This window comes from Rhizophagus irregularis, chromosome 4 (assembly GCF_026210795.1).
Source record: "Rhizophagus irregularis chromosome 4, complete sequence".
NCBI lineage: Eukaryota > Fungi > Glomeromycota > Glomeromycetes > Glomerales > Glomeraceae > Rhizophagus > Rhizophagus irregularis.
Window position 1 is genome coordinate 5879836 of NC_089432.1, and position 14981 is coordinate 5894816.

General features: G+C 23.3%; 3 protein-coding genes across 3 annotated transcripts; 2 read left to right on the forward strand and 1 right to left on the reverse strand.

Moving 5' to 3' along the window:
• Window positions 1-346: 346 nt before the first annotated feature.
• OCT59_024572 (uncharacterized protein) lies at window positions 347-1957 on the forward strand (the record flags this gene model as incomplete). Its single annotated transcript, XM_066135521.1, has 6 exons — window positions 347-644; window positions 719-762; window positions 830-952; window positions 1020-1292; window positions 1380-1652; window positions 1724-1957. 6 exons carry the CDS (start codon window positions 347-349, stop codon window positions 1955-1957), a joined length of 1245 nt encoding a protein of 414 aa, XP_065991530.1.
• A 6824-nt stretch (window positions 1958-8781) lies between these two features.
• On the forward strand, window positions 8782-9006 carry OCT59_024573 (uncharacterized protein; the record flags this gene model as incomplete). Its single annotated transcript, XM_066135522.1, has 1 exon — window positions 8782-9006. One exon carries the CDS (start codon window positions 8782-8784, stop codon window positions 9004-9006), a length of 225 nt encoding a protein of 74 aa, XP_065991531.1.
• Window positions 9007-10157: 1151 nt separating this feature from the next.
• On the reverse strand, window positions 10158-13104 carry OCT59_024574 (uncharacterized protein; the record flags this gene model as incomplete). Its single annotated transcript, XM_066135523.1, has 6 exons — window positions 10158-10436; window positions 10562-10610; window positions 10688-11039; window positions 11634-12287; window positions 12391-12822; window positions 12984-13104. 6 exons carry the CDS (start codon window positions 13102-13104, stop codon window positions 10158-10160), a joined length of 1887 nt encoding a protein of 628 aa, XP_065991532.1.
• Window positions 13105-14981: the final 1877 nt, after the last annotated feature.

Below are 14981 nucleotides of genomic sequence, written 5' to 3' on the forward strand. Positions count from 1 at the left end.
CGGCATGAAAAAAAAGGAAAAAAAAATTCAATCAAAAAAAGCTTATTTAATAGACTATTTCGTTACTTTCGACAGACCTATCGGTCCTCATATGACAAAAAAAAAAATATATATAAAGACCCCTTTCTTCCCACGAACTGATTTTTTTTTCTCTGCCATATCATTATACTTTGATCTAAATCATTAAAAAAAAATCGTAATCATTACATTTAATCTAATTATAGGAAAAAAAAAATATTATTAATAATCATAATATTTTAATTGTGGAAATAAATAAAGGTATAAAAGAACGTCTTTTACCTTATTGTATTGTTTTTTTTTTATCCTTTAACAAATTTTGGTAAAAATGCGTGGAAGAAGACCTTTCAAAATTAAGAAAATAAGCTTAAGACGCTTATCTACAACAAATTTAACCTCTTACAACCATCATCAAACAAACTCAATGTCACCACATCGTCGTCACCGTTATCGTTCAAGAAGGAACAAGTCTAGACGTTCTTCTTATTCTAATTATTCAGATAGTCGTTCACCAAGTCAACAAAGAGGACGTTCGACTACAAGACATAATAGGACTAATTATTCAGATAGTCGTTCACCAAGTCAACAAGGAGGGTGTTCAACTACAAGATATAATAGGAATGATGGTATGGTTATAATATAATAATTATGTTTTTTATTTTACATATTTTGAATATAATGTCATGATTTCAATTTACAGATATCGAAGCCCTAAGCAGAGCTATCACTGCACTTACGGAAGAAGTTCGGACCCCTCAAGAAATCTCAAACAAGGAACGACCTACAAGCTGAATGGCCATCAACCCCTCAGACAACACCAGTTCCAAGGAGTAGACAAAATACATCACTCACGCCAGAACCAGAAACTGGATATCGTCGACGTGCTCGGGTTTTGCTTGAAGATATGGACGAAGATCAATATAAGTTGTTCCATGTGAGTATCAAGTAACTATTGGTTATTCAGCAAAATTTTTTAATCGATATTTTTTTATAAAATTAAGGATGAGGTCGTGCAGATACTTAGCGGTCTCGATGATTCATTGCAATTGGATCATACCAAAAAATGGGTAGAAATTGCACCACACGTTTCAAAACACATCATGAAGGAGATCGCTAGAGTCTTGACCGGAAGGTTTCAATACAAAGATATAGAATTGAAATGGGTCTTACAGAATCTACACCGCCATCGTAGAGAAAGCTGGATGGTTAGCCTTGATCCGGATAAGACTAGATTTGAAAAGAAGAGAAAAGGAACGAATTCTCGAAGAAAAGATGTAAGTACTGAAGACATCCGAAATATGAAATTAAAATCCTTGATCTTGTTCCTTTCTATCCTAATCACTAATATCTGATTGCAATAGAAAAAAGAGCGACGTCAGAAAGGCATCGAGCATATGTTCAATATTAATGATGCCTCGCTTAAAGAATTTCAACCGTCATCATTATCTTGGGAAGAATTCAAGGAAGACTGTGAAACCATATTTAATGAAGGAGGATTCCACAGTGATGAAGTTTCTGAAACTGATGAAGAGCTCACCAAAAAAGAAATCGAAGATCATGTTCGTCCTAAGAATAAAATTGAAACGGATAAACATGTTCTTCATGTTTATGACAAGCCCTGGAGGTCACGTCGTGTAAGTATCAAATAAAACAATTGTATAGTTATTGTATACATTTGCTTATTATCTCTTTTTCATTTTTATAGGGACGTAAATTACTTCGCTTGGCTGACCGAGTTGGTGAGAAAATAAGTCATGTAAAACTTTCACGACATCGTTGGTATGATGATAAAACGTGGATCGACGAGTCAAAACCGCCTGAAGGTGCCCCTGATTGGTCGATATCACAGTCGTACGGATCCGACGTACAACCACAAGATGAGATCGATAATATCGATAATATTAATGATGAACCTAACGAACTTGATGAACAGGTTTAATTAATGCATTAATGCAATGTTAGATTTAAAAGAGCACGTATATTAATAATAATTTGTAGTTTATATTTTTATTACGCAAGAATGATTTGTAGTTTATTTCTATATAACAACGATTAAATATAGCAAGCAAATGTATTACTGTAAAATTGATTAGTATATTGCTATATAATATATTGCAACGAATAGTAATAAATTGATTAAAACAATTTGAAATATCGTGATTTCAATTACTGCCCGGCGTGTATTGTATCGTTTAACGATACTTTATGATAACCCAAATAAATACTTAAATATTATATAAATATAAGTAAAATATCAGAAATCCGATATTAACATAATATTTATCCGATTTGCACCTTATAGTTTATTAAAACTTCAAAAGATTCAGTTATTAATTTGGTAAATATTGGGCGTTTATTTGTAAAATAACAGAAACCCGATTCTTCACCAATAGAAATCCAATACTTATGAAGTATTTATGCCCGGTTGTATCCAGAAATGCAACAAGAACCTGAGCCCAATCGGGAATAAGTATCGGGATTGTATAATATATATATCTGTGAAGAATTAGTGAAGAATCGGGTACCTGAATTTTCTCTGATATGTTGTCATTCGACCAGTGAAACTATATTATTGAATAAATGATGTTTTAAATAAAGAATTTAATTAGTTTGAATTATATGTAAATATTATATAAATATAATAAAAATATACCTTCTAAAATATTTAAATAAAAAATTTAGTTAGTTTAAATTATATGTAAATATTATATAAATATAATAAAAATTTACCATCTAAAAATATTTAAATAATTTTTTAAATAAAGAATTTAGTTAATTTAAATTATATATAAATATATAACAAAATTAAATAAATAACTTACTTCCTATATTATTAAAATAAATAATTTTTAAATAAAGAATTTAAGGCATGATCCGCCTAAGAATGGCAGCAAACTACTATATAAATTCGGGGGAAAAAATTAAAACCAAAAAAAGGCATTATCTCATGATCCAGTGATTGGATTTTGATGATCCCTTTTCGAGTTTATAGCTTTCGATGCACTCTTCAAAACAAAATCGAAATTGGACTGGTATATCACAATATAATCACAAAAAATGATTTTTTCCAGGTAAATCTTCCGATGCCCCCGATAAATCTTCCGTTGCCCAGAAAAAATTATATTTGCAATTATCTTGTGATATATTGGTCCAATTTTAAATATCTTTTTTTTATTTTAAAGAGTACATCAAAAGCTATAACCTCAAAAAGGGATCATTAAAATCCAATCACTGGATCACGAGATAATGCCTTTTTTTGGTTTTAATTTTTTCCCCCGAATTTATATAGTAGTTTGCTGCCGTTCTTAGGCGGATCATGCCTTAATTAGTTTAAATTATATGTAAATATTATATAAATATAATAAAATTAAATAAATAACTTACTCCCTATATTATTAAATAAATAATTTTTTAAATAAATAATTTAATTAGTTTAAATTATATATAAATTATATAAATATAATAAAATTAAATAAATGACTTACCAACTATATTATTAAATAAATAATTTTTTAAATAAAGAATTTAGTTAGTTTAAATTATATATAAATATTATATAAATATAATAGAAATTTACCATCTAAAATATTTGAATAATTTTTAAATAAAAATTTAATTAGTTTGAAATTATATATAAATATTATATAAATATAATAGAAATTTACCATCTAAAATATTTAAATAATTTTTTAAATAAAGAATTTAATTAGTTCAAATTATATATAAATATTATATAAAAATAATAGAAATTTACCATCTAAAATATTTAAGTAATTTTTAAATTTAGTTTAAATTATATATAAATATTATATAAATATAATAGAAATTTACCATCTAAAATATTTGAATAATTTTTTAAATAAAGAATTTGATTAGTTTAAATTATATACAAATATTATATAAATATAATAGAATTAAAATAAATAACTTACGAACTATATTATTAAATAAATAATTTTTTAAATAATGAATTTAGTTAGTTCAAATTATATGTAAATATTATATAAATATAATAGAAATTTGCCTTCTAAAGTATTTGAATAATTTTTTAAATAAACAATTTAATTAGTTTAAATTATATATAAATATTATATAAATATAATAGAATTAAATAAATAACTTACTCCCTATATTATTAAATAAAGAATTTTTAAATAAAGAATTTAATTAATTTAAATTATATATAGAAATAATGTATTTACCGCACCCTGCGTTACAAATTTATATATATTTGTATGTTTATCATTTGCCATTTTAAGGGGGTACAGTGTATAAACTAAAGATTGACATAAACAATTTACAAAAAAAGAAGGATGCGTTGTAATGCAGGGTGCAGTAAATAAATTCACTCTTATATATAAATGTTATATAAATATAATAAAAATTAAATAAATAACTTACGAACTATATTATTAAATAAAAATTTAGTTAGTTTAAATTATATATAAATATTATATAAATATAATAGAAACTTACCATCTAAAATATTTGAATAATTTTTAAATAAAGAATTTAATTAGTTTATAAATATTGTATGAATATAATAGAATTAAATAAATAACTTACAATCTATATTATTAAATAAATAATTTTTTAAATAAAAAATTTAATTAATTTAAATTATATATGAATATTGTAAAAATATAATAAAATTAAATAAATAACTTACTCCCTATTAATAATTTTTTAAATAAAAAATTTAGTTAGTTTAAATTATATGTAAATATTATATATATATAATAGAAATTTACCATCTAAAATATTTGAATAATTTTATAAATAAAGAATTTAGTTAGTTTAAATTATATATAAATATTATATAAATATAATAGAATTAAATAAATAACTTACAAACTATATTATTAAATAAATATTTTTTTAAATAAAGAATTTAGTTAGTTTAAATTATATATAAATATTATATAAATATATACTAATAGAAATTTACCCTCTAAAATATTGAAATAAAGAATTTAGTTAGTTAGTTAGTTTAAATTATATATAAATATTATATAAATATAATAGAAATTTACCATCTAAAATTTTTGAATAATTTTTTTAAATAAAAAAATTTAGTTAGTTTAAATTATATATAAATATTATATAAATATAATAGAAATTACCCTCTAAAATATTTGAATAATTTTTTAAATAAAGAATTTAGTTAGTTTAAATTATATATAAATGTTATATAAATATAATAGAAATTTACTCTCTAAAATATTTAAATAATTTTAAATATAAAATTTAGTTAGTTAAATTATATGTAAATGTTATATAAATATAATTGAATTAAATAAATAACTTACGAACTATATTATTAAATAAGTTTTTAAATAAAAGATTTAGTTAGTTTAAATTGTATATAAATATTATATAAATATAATAAAATTAAATAAATAACTTACATACTATATTATTAAATAAATAATTTGAAATAAAAAATTTAGTTAGCTTAAATTATATATAAATACTATGCAAATATAATAGAAATTTACTTTCTAAAATATTTGAATAATTTTTTAAATAAAGAATTTAGTTAGTTTAAATTATATGTAAATATTATATAAATATAATAATATAATAGAAATTTACCATCTAAAATATTATTTAAATAATTTTTAAATAAAGAATTTAGTTAGTTTAAATTATATGTAAATAGAAAAAAATTATTTCTTATCTGGGTGATTTCTCACCCCTTCTGAATTTAATATATAAAAATGACATCATACTAATTATTTACCGATTATTTTCAAAAGAAAAATAATGTAATTTTTGACAAAAAAAATCTTTTAAAAATAAAACTTAATTCGTGATCTGGATGTCGATCAGTGAAAATTCGTAAATAATAAGAATTTGCTGTTGCCACAAAGACAAGTCATTTTTTAATTTTCATCGGAAGGGAAATTAATAATGCATTCAAAAGCTGTGGTTTTTCTGCTATAAAATACTGTGTAATATTTTCATTTTGTTGAACTGGATGCAGTGATAGATATCTTACCCACAAAAATGCCAATTAAATGAATTTCATTAATGATCTACAAAATTTCACCCCATTTTTTGATAGTAATTTTCACTGATTTATAACCAGATCTCAAATTAATATAATTTTTGTATACTTTAAAATTACAATTTATGGGTAATTTTAACTGCTCTACAAATTTACTTAATACCTTAAGAAAGGTTATAAATACCATTTTTGACATTTTCAATAATTTATGATTTGGGGATGAGAAATATTAAATCTTACCCAAGGTGAGAAATAAATTCATCTATGTAAATATTATTATATAAATATAATAGAATTAAATAAATAACTTACAAACTATAAATAAAGAATTAGTTAGTTTAAATTATATGTAAATATTATATAAATATAATAGAAATTTACCTTCTAAAATATTTGAATAATTTTTTAAATAAAGAATTTAGTTAGTTTAAATTATATATAAGTATTATATAAATATAATAGAAATTTACCTTCTAAAATATTAGTTTAAATATTTTTTTAAATAGTTAGCTTAAATTATTATATGTAAATATTATATAGATATAAGAAATAACTTACTTCCTATATTATTAAATAAATAATTTTTTAAATAAAGAATTTAGTTAGTTTAAATTATATGTAAATATTATATAAATATAATAGAATTAAATAAATAACTTACGAACTATATTATTAAATAAATAAATTTTTAAATAAAAATTTAGTTAGTTAAATTATATATAAATATTGTATAAATTAATAGAATTAAATAAATAACTTACGAACTATATAATTAAATAAATAATTTTTTAAATAAAGAATTTGGTTAGTTTAAATTATATATAAATATTATATAAATATAATAGAAATTTACCCTCTAAAATTTTGATAAATAAAAAATTTAATTAGTTTAAATTATATGTAAATATTATATAAATATAATAGAATTAAATAAATAACTTACGAACTATATTATTAAATAAATAAATTTTTAAATAAAAATTTAGTTAGTTTAAATTATATATAAATATTATATAAATATAATAGAAATTTACCCTCTGAAATATTTGAATAATTTTTTAAATAAAGAATTTAGTTAGTTTAAATTAGTATATATAAATATTATATAAATATAATAGAAATTTACTATCTATGATATTTGAATAATTTTTTAAATAAAGAATTTAGTTATTTAAATTATATGTAAATATTATATAAATATAATAGAATTAAATAAATAACTTACTCCCTATAATATTAAATAAATAATTTTTTAAATAAAGAATTTTAGTTAGTATGTAAATATTATAAATATAATAAATATAATAGAATTAAATAAATAACTTACGAACTATAATTATTAAATAAATAATTTTTTAAATAAAAAATTTAGTTAGTTTAAATTATATGTAAATATTATATAAATATAATAGAATTAAATAAATAACTTACAAACTATAAACAATTTTTTAAATAAAGAATTTAGTTTGTTTAAATTATATGTAAATATTACATAAATATAATAGAATTTAAAATAAATAACTTACACCCTGTAATATTATTAATTAATAATAATTTTGTAGTAAAGTAATTATAATCAATTATATAATTCTATATAAAAATTAAAATATATACAGTAACTTACAATCTAATTATTTAAATAAATAATATTATTAGTTTGAATTATATAAATATTTTTAAATTAATATAAAATTAAATACTTACTTGCTATAATATCAGTGATTATTAAACAATTATAATAATGAAAAATTTAGTTATTTGAATATCATGTAAAATATAATAAAAATAAATAACTATTAACTTACTAACTATAATAACGTTAATAATAAAATAAATTATTTGGTTATATAAAATATAATAGAAGTAAGTAATTTAATTATCATTCCAACAAGATATCCTATTACTTACGAGCTAATATATTAAAATAATTTTTAATGATTAGTTTAAAAATTTAAATCATGTGTTTATTATTTACAAGCTGATAATTATTTTCTTACCTTTATCTTCCTCAATTCTTGAAACTAGTTTTATTATATTGCAAATTTGTTTATAAAAATTTTAGATAATTTGTATTAGATTTATTTATATTCATGCTATATGTTTTTACCTTTATGAGCCATTACTGAATAATTTTATTGGAAATCTTCCTAAAAAATAGGATAAATACAATTAAACGCCTTTGTTCGAGTATATATAGTTATTTGTGTAATATTAGCATAAGGGTACATTGGTTGATCAGCAAGGATCTGATTGGCTGAAATCAATTTTTATAACAGATTGATTTTTTCGTAATGCCGATTTTGAAGGTCTCACAAAAAATTCCAAGGAAAAGATCATCTATTACTTCTTATTCTTGCTCACGTGAGTCTAGGAACCATTTTTATTAAAAAAAGACCAAGTTTTATTAAGTTTTATTGTCTTTAAAGTAAGGATGGTGCCGCAAATAGGCAATTGCGATTTGCGGTATTGCGGTATTGCGGATTATTTGCAATGTTGCAATATTCGCTAATAATAAATGTCTTCGCAATGTTTTTTATCAAAGCAATAAAAACGTTGCGAAAACGTTTTTTTAAAATTAAATTACTTATTATTAACGTTAAAAAACGTTGAAAAAACGTTTCGCAACGTTTTTCGTTGAATTAATTATAAAAACGTTGCGAAAACGTTTTTTCAATTAAAATTACTTTGAAACCCACATTAATTTCTTTCTACGATGAAGGGATTGAAAAGTTTCAAAATTGTACTAGGTTGATATGCGCACAGCATTAGATAATCAATATGATTGGGAGCAACAGCACCTGTCTTGGAATCTACGGATTCTCCAACGCAACGAACAAAGTCACATGGTAATATTGTCAACAAGACTCAACGAACTTCAGGAAATCAACAGATTTCTAAGAATTCCAAGAAGACAAAATCCGAGAAGCCTAAGAAGCAAGATTGAAGATCTTAGTGGAAATATTAGACGCTTTACGTAAATTAATTTAGTATGGGACTAAATTTCTTTAGGTTTTAAAATAAATTAGTTTGTAGTACAGGGTATATAACGAATAAATATAGAAGAGTATAATAGTAATATATGATTCGTTTTATGTAATGTTTCTTCGAAACTTTGATGTATTCTATTTTATTTTCTAATAATGAATCATAACTTGCATGTTCGATGTTTTCATGTTCGTCTGTTAAGAATTTAATGCTATGCATTGGCGTTTACATATTTTCGAATCATAATATGGTCAAAGGATTGTCTCTTACTCTATTAAAGGTTAAAAAAATTCTTATTCGTTGATGAAGTCACGTGAAACTTTATATTCTTGGGATCGCTACCAGTCATGTGATCAAAATTCGTGACCTTTGGGTCACAGGCTCACAATAAAGCAGAACTGCGGATTGGCGATATGTCGAAGTGCCGTTTTTGATTATCATTCCATTTTACCTAAAATGTATCATTTGTAAAATAAGCATGACAACCGATTAAGACTAGTACCATAGGACATCCTTAGGTTGCGAATTAAGTTTTTCGACAATGATTAGAAACATTAGTCCGCATTAAAAACCAAACTGTGAAAAAAGCTATATTTTCTTGTAGCTCTCATCATTACTACTTTGCAATCGCAAATAATTTATAGGTCTTGTAGAATTACTGAATGGAGATCATTGTAATCCGATCATGAAGACAGGCAAATTATCCCTACTGTGTTGTGTTTCGCCACCAGCACAGCATAGCGGACATCCCTATTTTATCACAATTTTGCCGATCATTTGCCGATCATTTGTTGATCACTATTTTATCATATCACATTTAATATTAGATTTTTTTTAAAGTTAATCTCAGTTATCTCAGCATCCAGTGATCAGAATTTTATGATTTTTAGCTTGTTAGAAAGCTTAGGGACTTGATGAATCCGATCATCTTTATTTTACAAAATTTGGAGTTATATATCTTGAGATATTTGCATTCGGAATCTTCTAATTATTTTATTATATAATTTATCTTATTAGTTGGAGTAATTATACAATTATAATTCATTAATTTTCATTAATCAAAATAAAATATTAATTTTTATTATTAAAAAATTTCAATAAAGTGACTTTTGCAATTTAATAAAAATTATTATATTAATACTAATTATATATCATTATAATTTAACCATTGTTGATACATTATATCATATTGATTTTCTACATCACATTCTGTTCTTTCTAATATGTTTTCAATATTCTCTTCTTCATCATTTTCATCATCATTATTATTTTCCTTTTCAAATAAAGGGATTTCATTTTCTTTTAATGATGTCGACAATCTTTGATCCAAACTCTTAATATTTTTCTCAATTCCAGATGATAAATAATCAAAACAAAAATTACATTTATCATCATATAAAGTACTTAAACATTCTTTTAAAAACTGGGTCCACAAAGTAAAACAATTCCATTAGATAAATCTATACTATTTGATAATAAACAATTATTTGCATCACAAAATTTATCATCTGCTGGTATTTTTTGTGTATTCCAGCCTAAAGGAAGTACCTTTACATCCACTTCAATATCAAAACTTGGAAGATAAAATTTTGGATATCTATCATTATTAATTTGTTTTGTATTTCCTATATTCTGATGAATCTTATCAAATATTGAGAATAAAAATAATGAAACCTTTTTTCTAAAGATTTTAATTCTTTAATTTGAGACTTAGCTGGATTTCTCAAATTAACAAAAGAATTTTTAAAAGGATTATTATTTCTTTCAGCATCAATAATTTTTGCTTTTTGTATAATTTGTAACTCTGAATTTGATTCTGCTGTTTGATGCCTTAAAGAGCTATGAAAATTTTCAACAAAATAATCATTAAAAATTGGTAAATTATTTTTTAAAATATTAATTATTGGATGATTTTTTGAAGTCCAATAAAATACATCACTTAAAAACATAAGTGGTACTTTATTATAATTATGTCTTCTCAATCTTTGAAATAATATCCAAATTTTTACAGTACTTTCTAAATATCCTTCAAAAAATCCACTTCTAAAAAGTATTGCATATATATCAAAATAAGTGGAATAGAATTATCTAATAAATCTATCATCATTTGATATTCTGCATCTTTTAAATTTCCAAATCTTTTTGTAACAATATCACGAATATTTTTCCATCCATGATAAGTTAAATGTAAAATAAGATTGATTACTGTTTGTTTTGGTTTTTGAGATAATATTTTTTCTCCAAATAAGTTATGATATAGCATCTCAAAAAAGAAATGATATGTTTGAAATAGTATTTCTCTGCTGTTTAAAGAGACATGAAGTGGACCTATCATAGGAATTAAATTTAACACTTGCTCTGGAACTCCAGAATTAATGCCTTTCTTAATTCTAAGTGTTATAGCTCTTCTTATATTTACTTGTCCTGGCCAATCAGCAATTACAGGAATGATAAAATTATTTAAATAATTTTCTTCAATATTTTCTAATCTTTCAAATGCTTTAAATACATAATCTAAACATTCAATATAATCCTTAAGTACTATGTAAAGGATGCAAAATAAAGTCTACTAATTTGCTATTAGACATTGATCTTAATTCATGGTAATTTTGAATTCTACCATCATAATTATGAATATTAAGTAGTTCAACTCTATTTTCATAAGAATCTTCAATTAAAAAATTTTTCCATAATTCTTTTTGCATATAATAACTTTTACCTAATTGATTCATAAAATTATTTTTAATGTTATTAATAATTAATCCAGAATCAATTCCTTTAGGATTATGTATTGAAAAATTATTTAATGAATAAAATGGTATTTTTGGAATTTTAGTATTTGTATTCAATAATATTGTTACAAAATGATAAATATTGTGAGTTTGTAACAATGTTGGTTGATTACGCCTATGAATATTATGGTAATCATCTATATTAAGAATAAACATATTTTCTATATTTTGTAAACAATAATTATCTACAGTTTGTTGGTGTTCATTTGAAATAAAATTTTTTTTACGATTTACTGTTTTTCTTGTTACTGAAACTCCTATATTTGCCAATGTATCAATAGAAGAAGAAGAAGCTCCAGAAGTTTCCAAGTATGATCCAATATCAACTTTAATTCCATTAATATATTTATTATTAATGCTAGCTAAAAAATAACGTAAAGAAACTAATTTTTTTTTGTTGTTATTATTTGTTGTTTCAGATTTAGTATTAGGATTAGTTCCAGCATATAATTCATCAAAAAATCCAATTAAATCTTTATCAGCTGTTTAATAGTTTTAAAAGCTATTGGATCATAAATAGGTTTAAGATTTAATCTCTATGTTGATTATTATAAAGAATATTAGACATTTTTATTATTTTACTACTTAATTTAATTTCACTTGAAATTTTTAATTGTGTCATAATTTCTTGATAATCTGATTCAAATTGTTGTAATTCTTCTCCAGTATATAAGATATCTTTTCTAAATAAATAAGTATGATTTCCTATTTTTGATATATTGTCATTATTATTTTTTCTAGAAATTGGTGCTTTATATTCTTCAGTTTGTAAATATTGAGAATCTTTATCAGTTTTTTTTTTACACATACTGCAAATCATTGCAAGTTCATCTAATTCTAATACTTTAATTAATCTTGTTGGAACTTTTTGAAGACTAAATTGTTTGCTTGTATTTTTTGATTGATTTAAGTATTCATCATGTTTTGGATGTTGACAAGTTTTTATTTGTTTAGTTTCTATTGATTCATTTTGTATAACTTCTATTGATTCATTTTGTATAACTTCTATTGATTCATCTTGTCATATAGCCCTCTATTAGTTCATCTTGTATAGTTTCATTGATTCAATGCTTGTAAATTATCATTACATTTAAATTGTTTTTTTTAATTGGAATACGAGTCTTTGTATTTTTCTTTGTAAATATTCAGAATCTTTATCAGTTTATTTCTACACATACTACAAATTTCTGAAGATTCATTTAATTCTAAAACTTCAATTAATCTTTTTGGAACCTTTTTAAGATTAAGTTTGCTTGATTTTTTTTTTGTATTTTTTGATTGATTTTTATATTCATTCATGTTTGGATCTTTCACAAACTCTTATTATAATTAATATTTCTAGTTTCATTTAAAATAAATTGATTGTAATGTATTTAGGCATCAAATACATTCCCTGAAACTAATTAATTCGAAGTAGATTTTTGGTATTTTAGTGTTATAAGTGATTGGCTTTATTCTTCCATTACATTCAATGGAATCAAAATTGCAAATATTTGAAAAAGTAGAAGTGTTATCCATTTTTTATAATTAAAAATTATGAAAGTATTTAAAAAAAAATATTGTTTTTTTATTTTAAATTGGATTGGATTTTCTAATTTTGCTAAAGCAATTTTTTTGTCTATTTATAAAAAAACTGATTAAATATAACACATAGAAAACTTTTAAAATAATTAATTTTATCTTATATTTTTAAAATAGTAAACAAAAATAAATTTTAGAAAATATATAAAGTTTTAAAATCAAATAATCATATATTACTTAAAATTGACTAAATATAACATATAAGTAAGTTTTGGTTTCAAGCGAATTAGGATGCCATTTTTTTACCATATATTTCTAAATGGTTAACAAATATATAATGAAAATTTCAAAGTTGGCTTAAAAGTCTGTGGCTTTGTACAAAACTTTGAAGTCTAAAAATTGCAAATTTATTAAAATTGACTAAATATAGTATATAGGTAACTTTTGGTTTCAAGCGAATTAGGATGCCATTTTTTCACCATATATTTCTAAATGGTTAACAAATATATGATGAAAATTTCAGAGTTGGCTTAAAAGTCTGTGGCTTTGTACAAAGTTTTAAAGTCTAAAAATAGTAAATTTCCTAATTAAATACTAAAAATTTATATATAAAATTAATAAATATCAATTTTAGTAATGAAAAAGGTTTATTATTTTATTCTATATCGTTAAAAAACTTAAATTTATCAATTTTTATAGCCCGGCCGAATGTATATCGGTGTAGCCAAGCCAGATCGGCCCTGATTTTATATAATGTGATAATTCATAATAGAAATACAAAATCGTGAATATCTTGGCATCTAGTGATCCAAAATTAATGAAAATACCACCATTTGACTCGTCTCGATGAGGCGAATCCAATGAGCACAACTTTATCAAAATTGGATGACTGAATTTCGAGATATTGTTTATTGAAGTTTGAAAAATATATATGATCAGCAAAATGATCGGCGTGTGGTGATATAAGCATGTCCGCTATGCTTTCGCAATGCTATGAAAATTCGAAGAAGAAGGAGGAAACGAAGAAGAAAAGCGAGGATAAGGGAGAGGGCGTATGTTGTCAAAGTCGCGTGAATTCACGTTAAAAAATAGATACCGACGTGAAATTTTTCGCAGATGAAAATCTAATTGGTTTAGTTTAGGTACTAATTTTTTTTACTTTTTTGTAGGGAAAATTTTGATGGGGGAAGAAGTTGGGATATTGTTACTGGACGTGGGGTTAGGGTTAGGGTTAGGGTTAGGGTTAGGGTTAGGGTTAGGGTTAGGGTTAGGGTTAGGGTTAGGGTTAGGGTTAAGGGTTAGGGTTAGGGTTAGGGTTAGGGTTAGGGTTAGGGTTAGGGTTAGGGTTAGGGTTAGGGTTAGGGTTAGGGTTAGGGTTAGGGGTTAGAGGGTTAGGGTTAGGGTTAGGGTTAGGGTTAGGGTTAGGGTTAGGGTTAGGGTTAGGGTTAGGGTTAGGGTTAGGAGTTAGGGTTAGGGTTAGGGTTAGGGTTAGGGTTAGGGTTAGGGTTAGGGTTAGGGTTAGGGTTAGGGTTAGGGGTTAGGGTTAGGGTTAGGGTTAGGGTTAGGAGTTAGGGTTAGGGTTAGGGTTAGGGTTAGGGTTAGGGTTAGGGTTGGGGTTAGGGTTAGGGTTAGGGTTAGGGTTAGGGTTAGGAGTT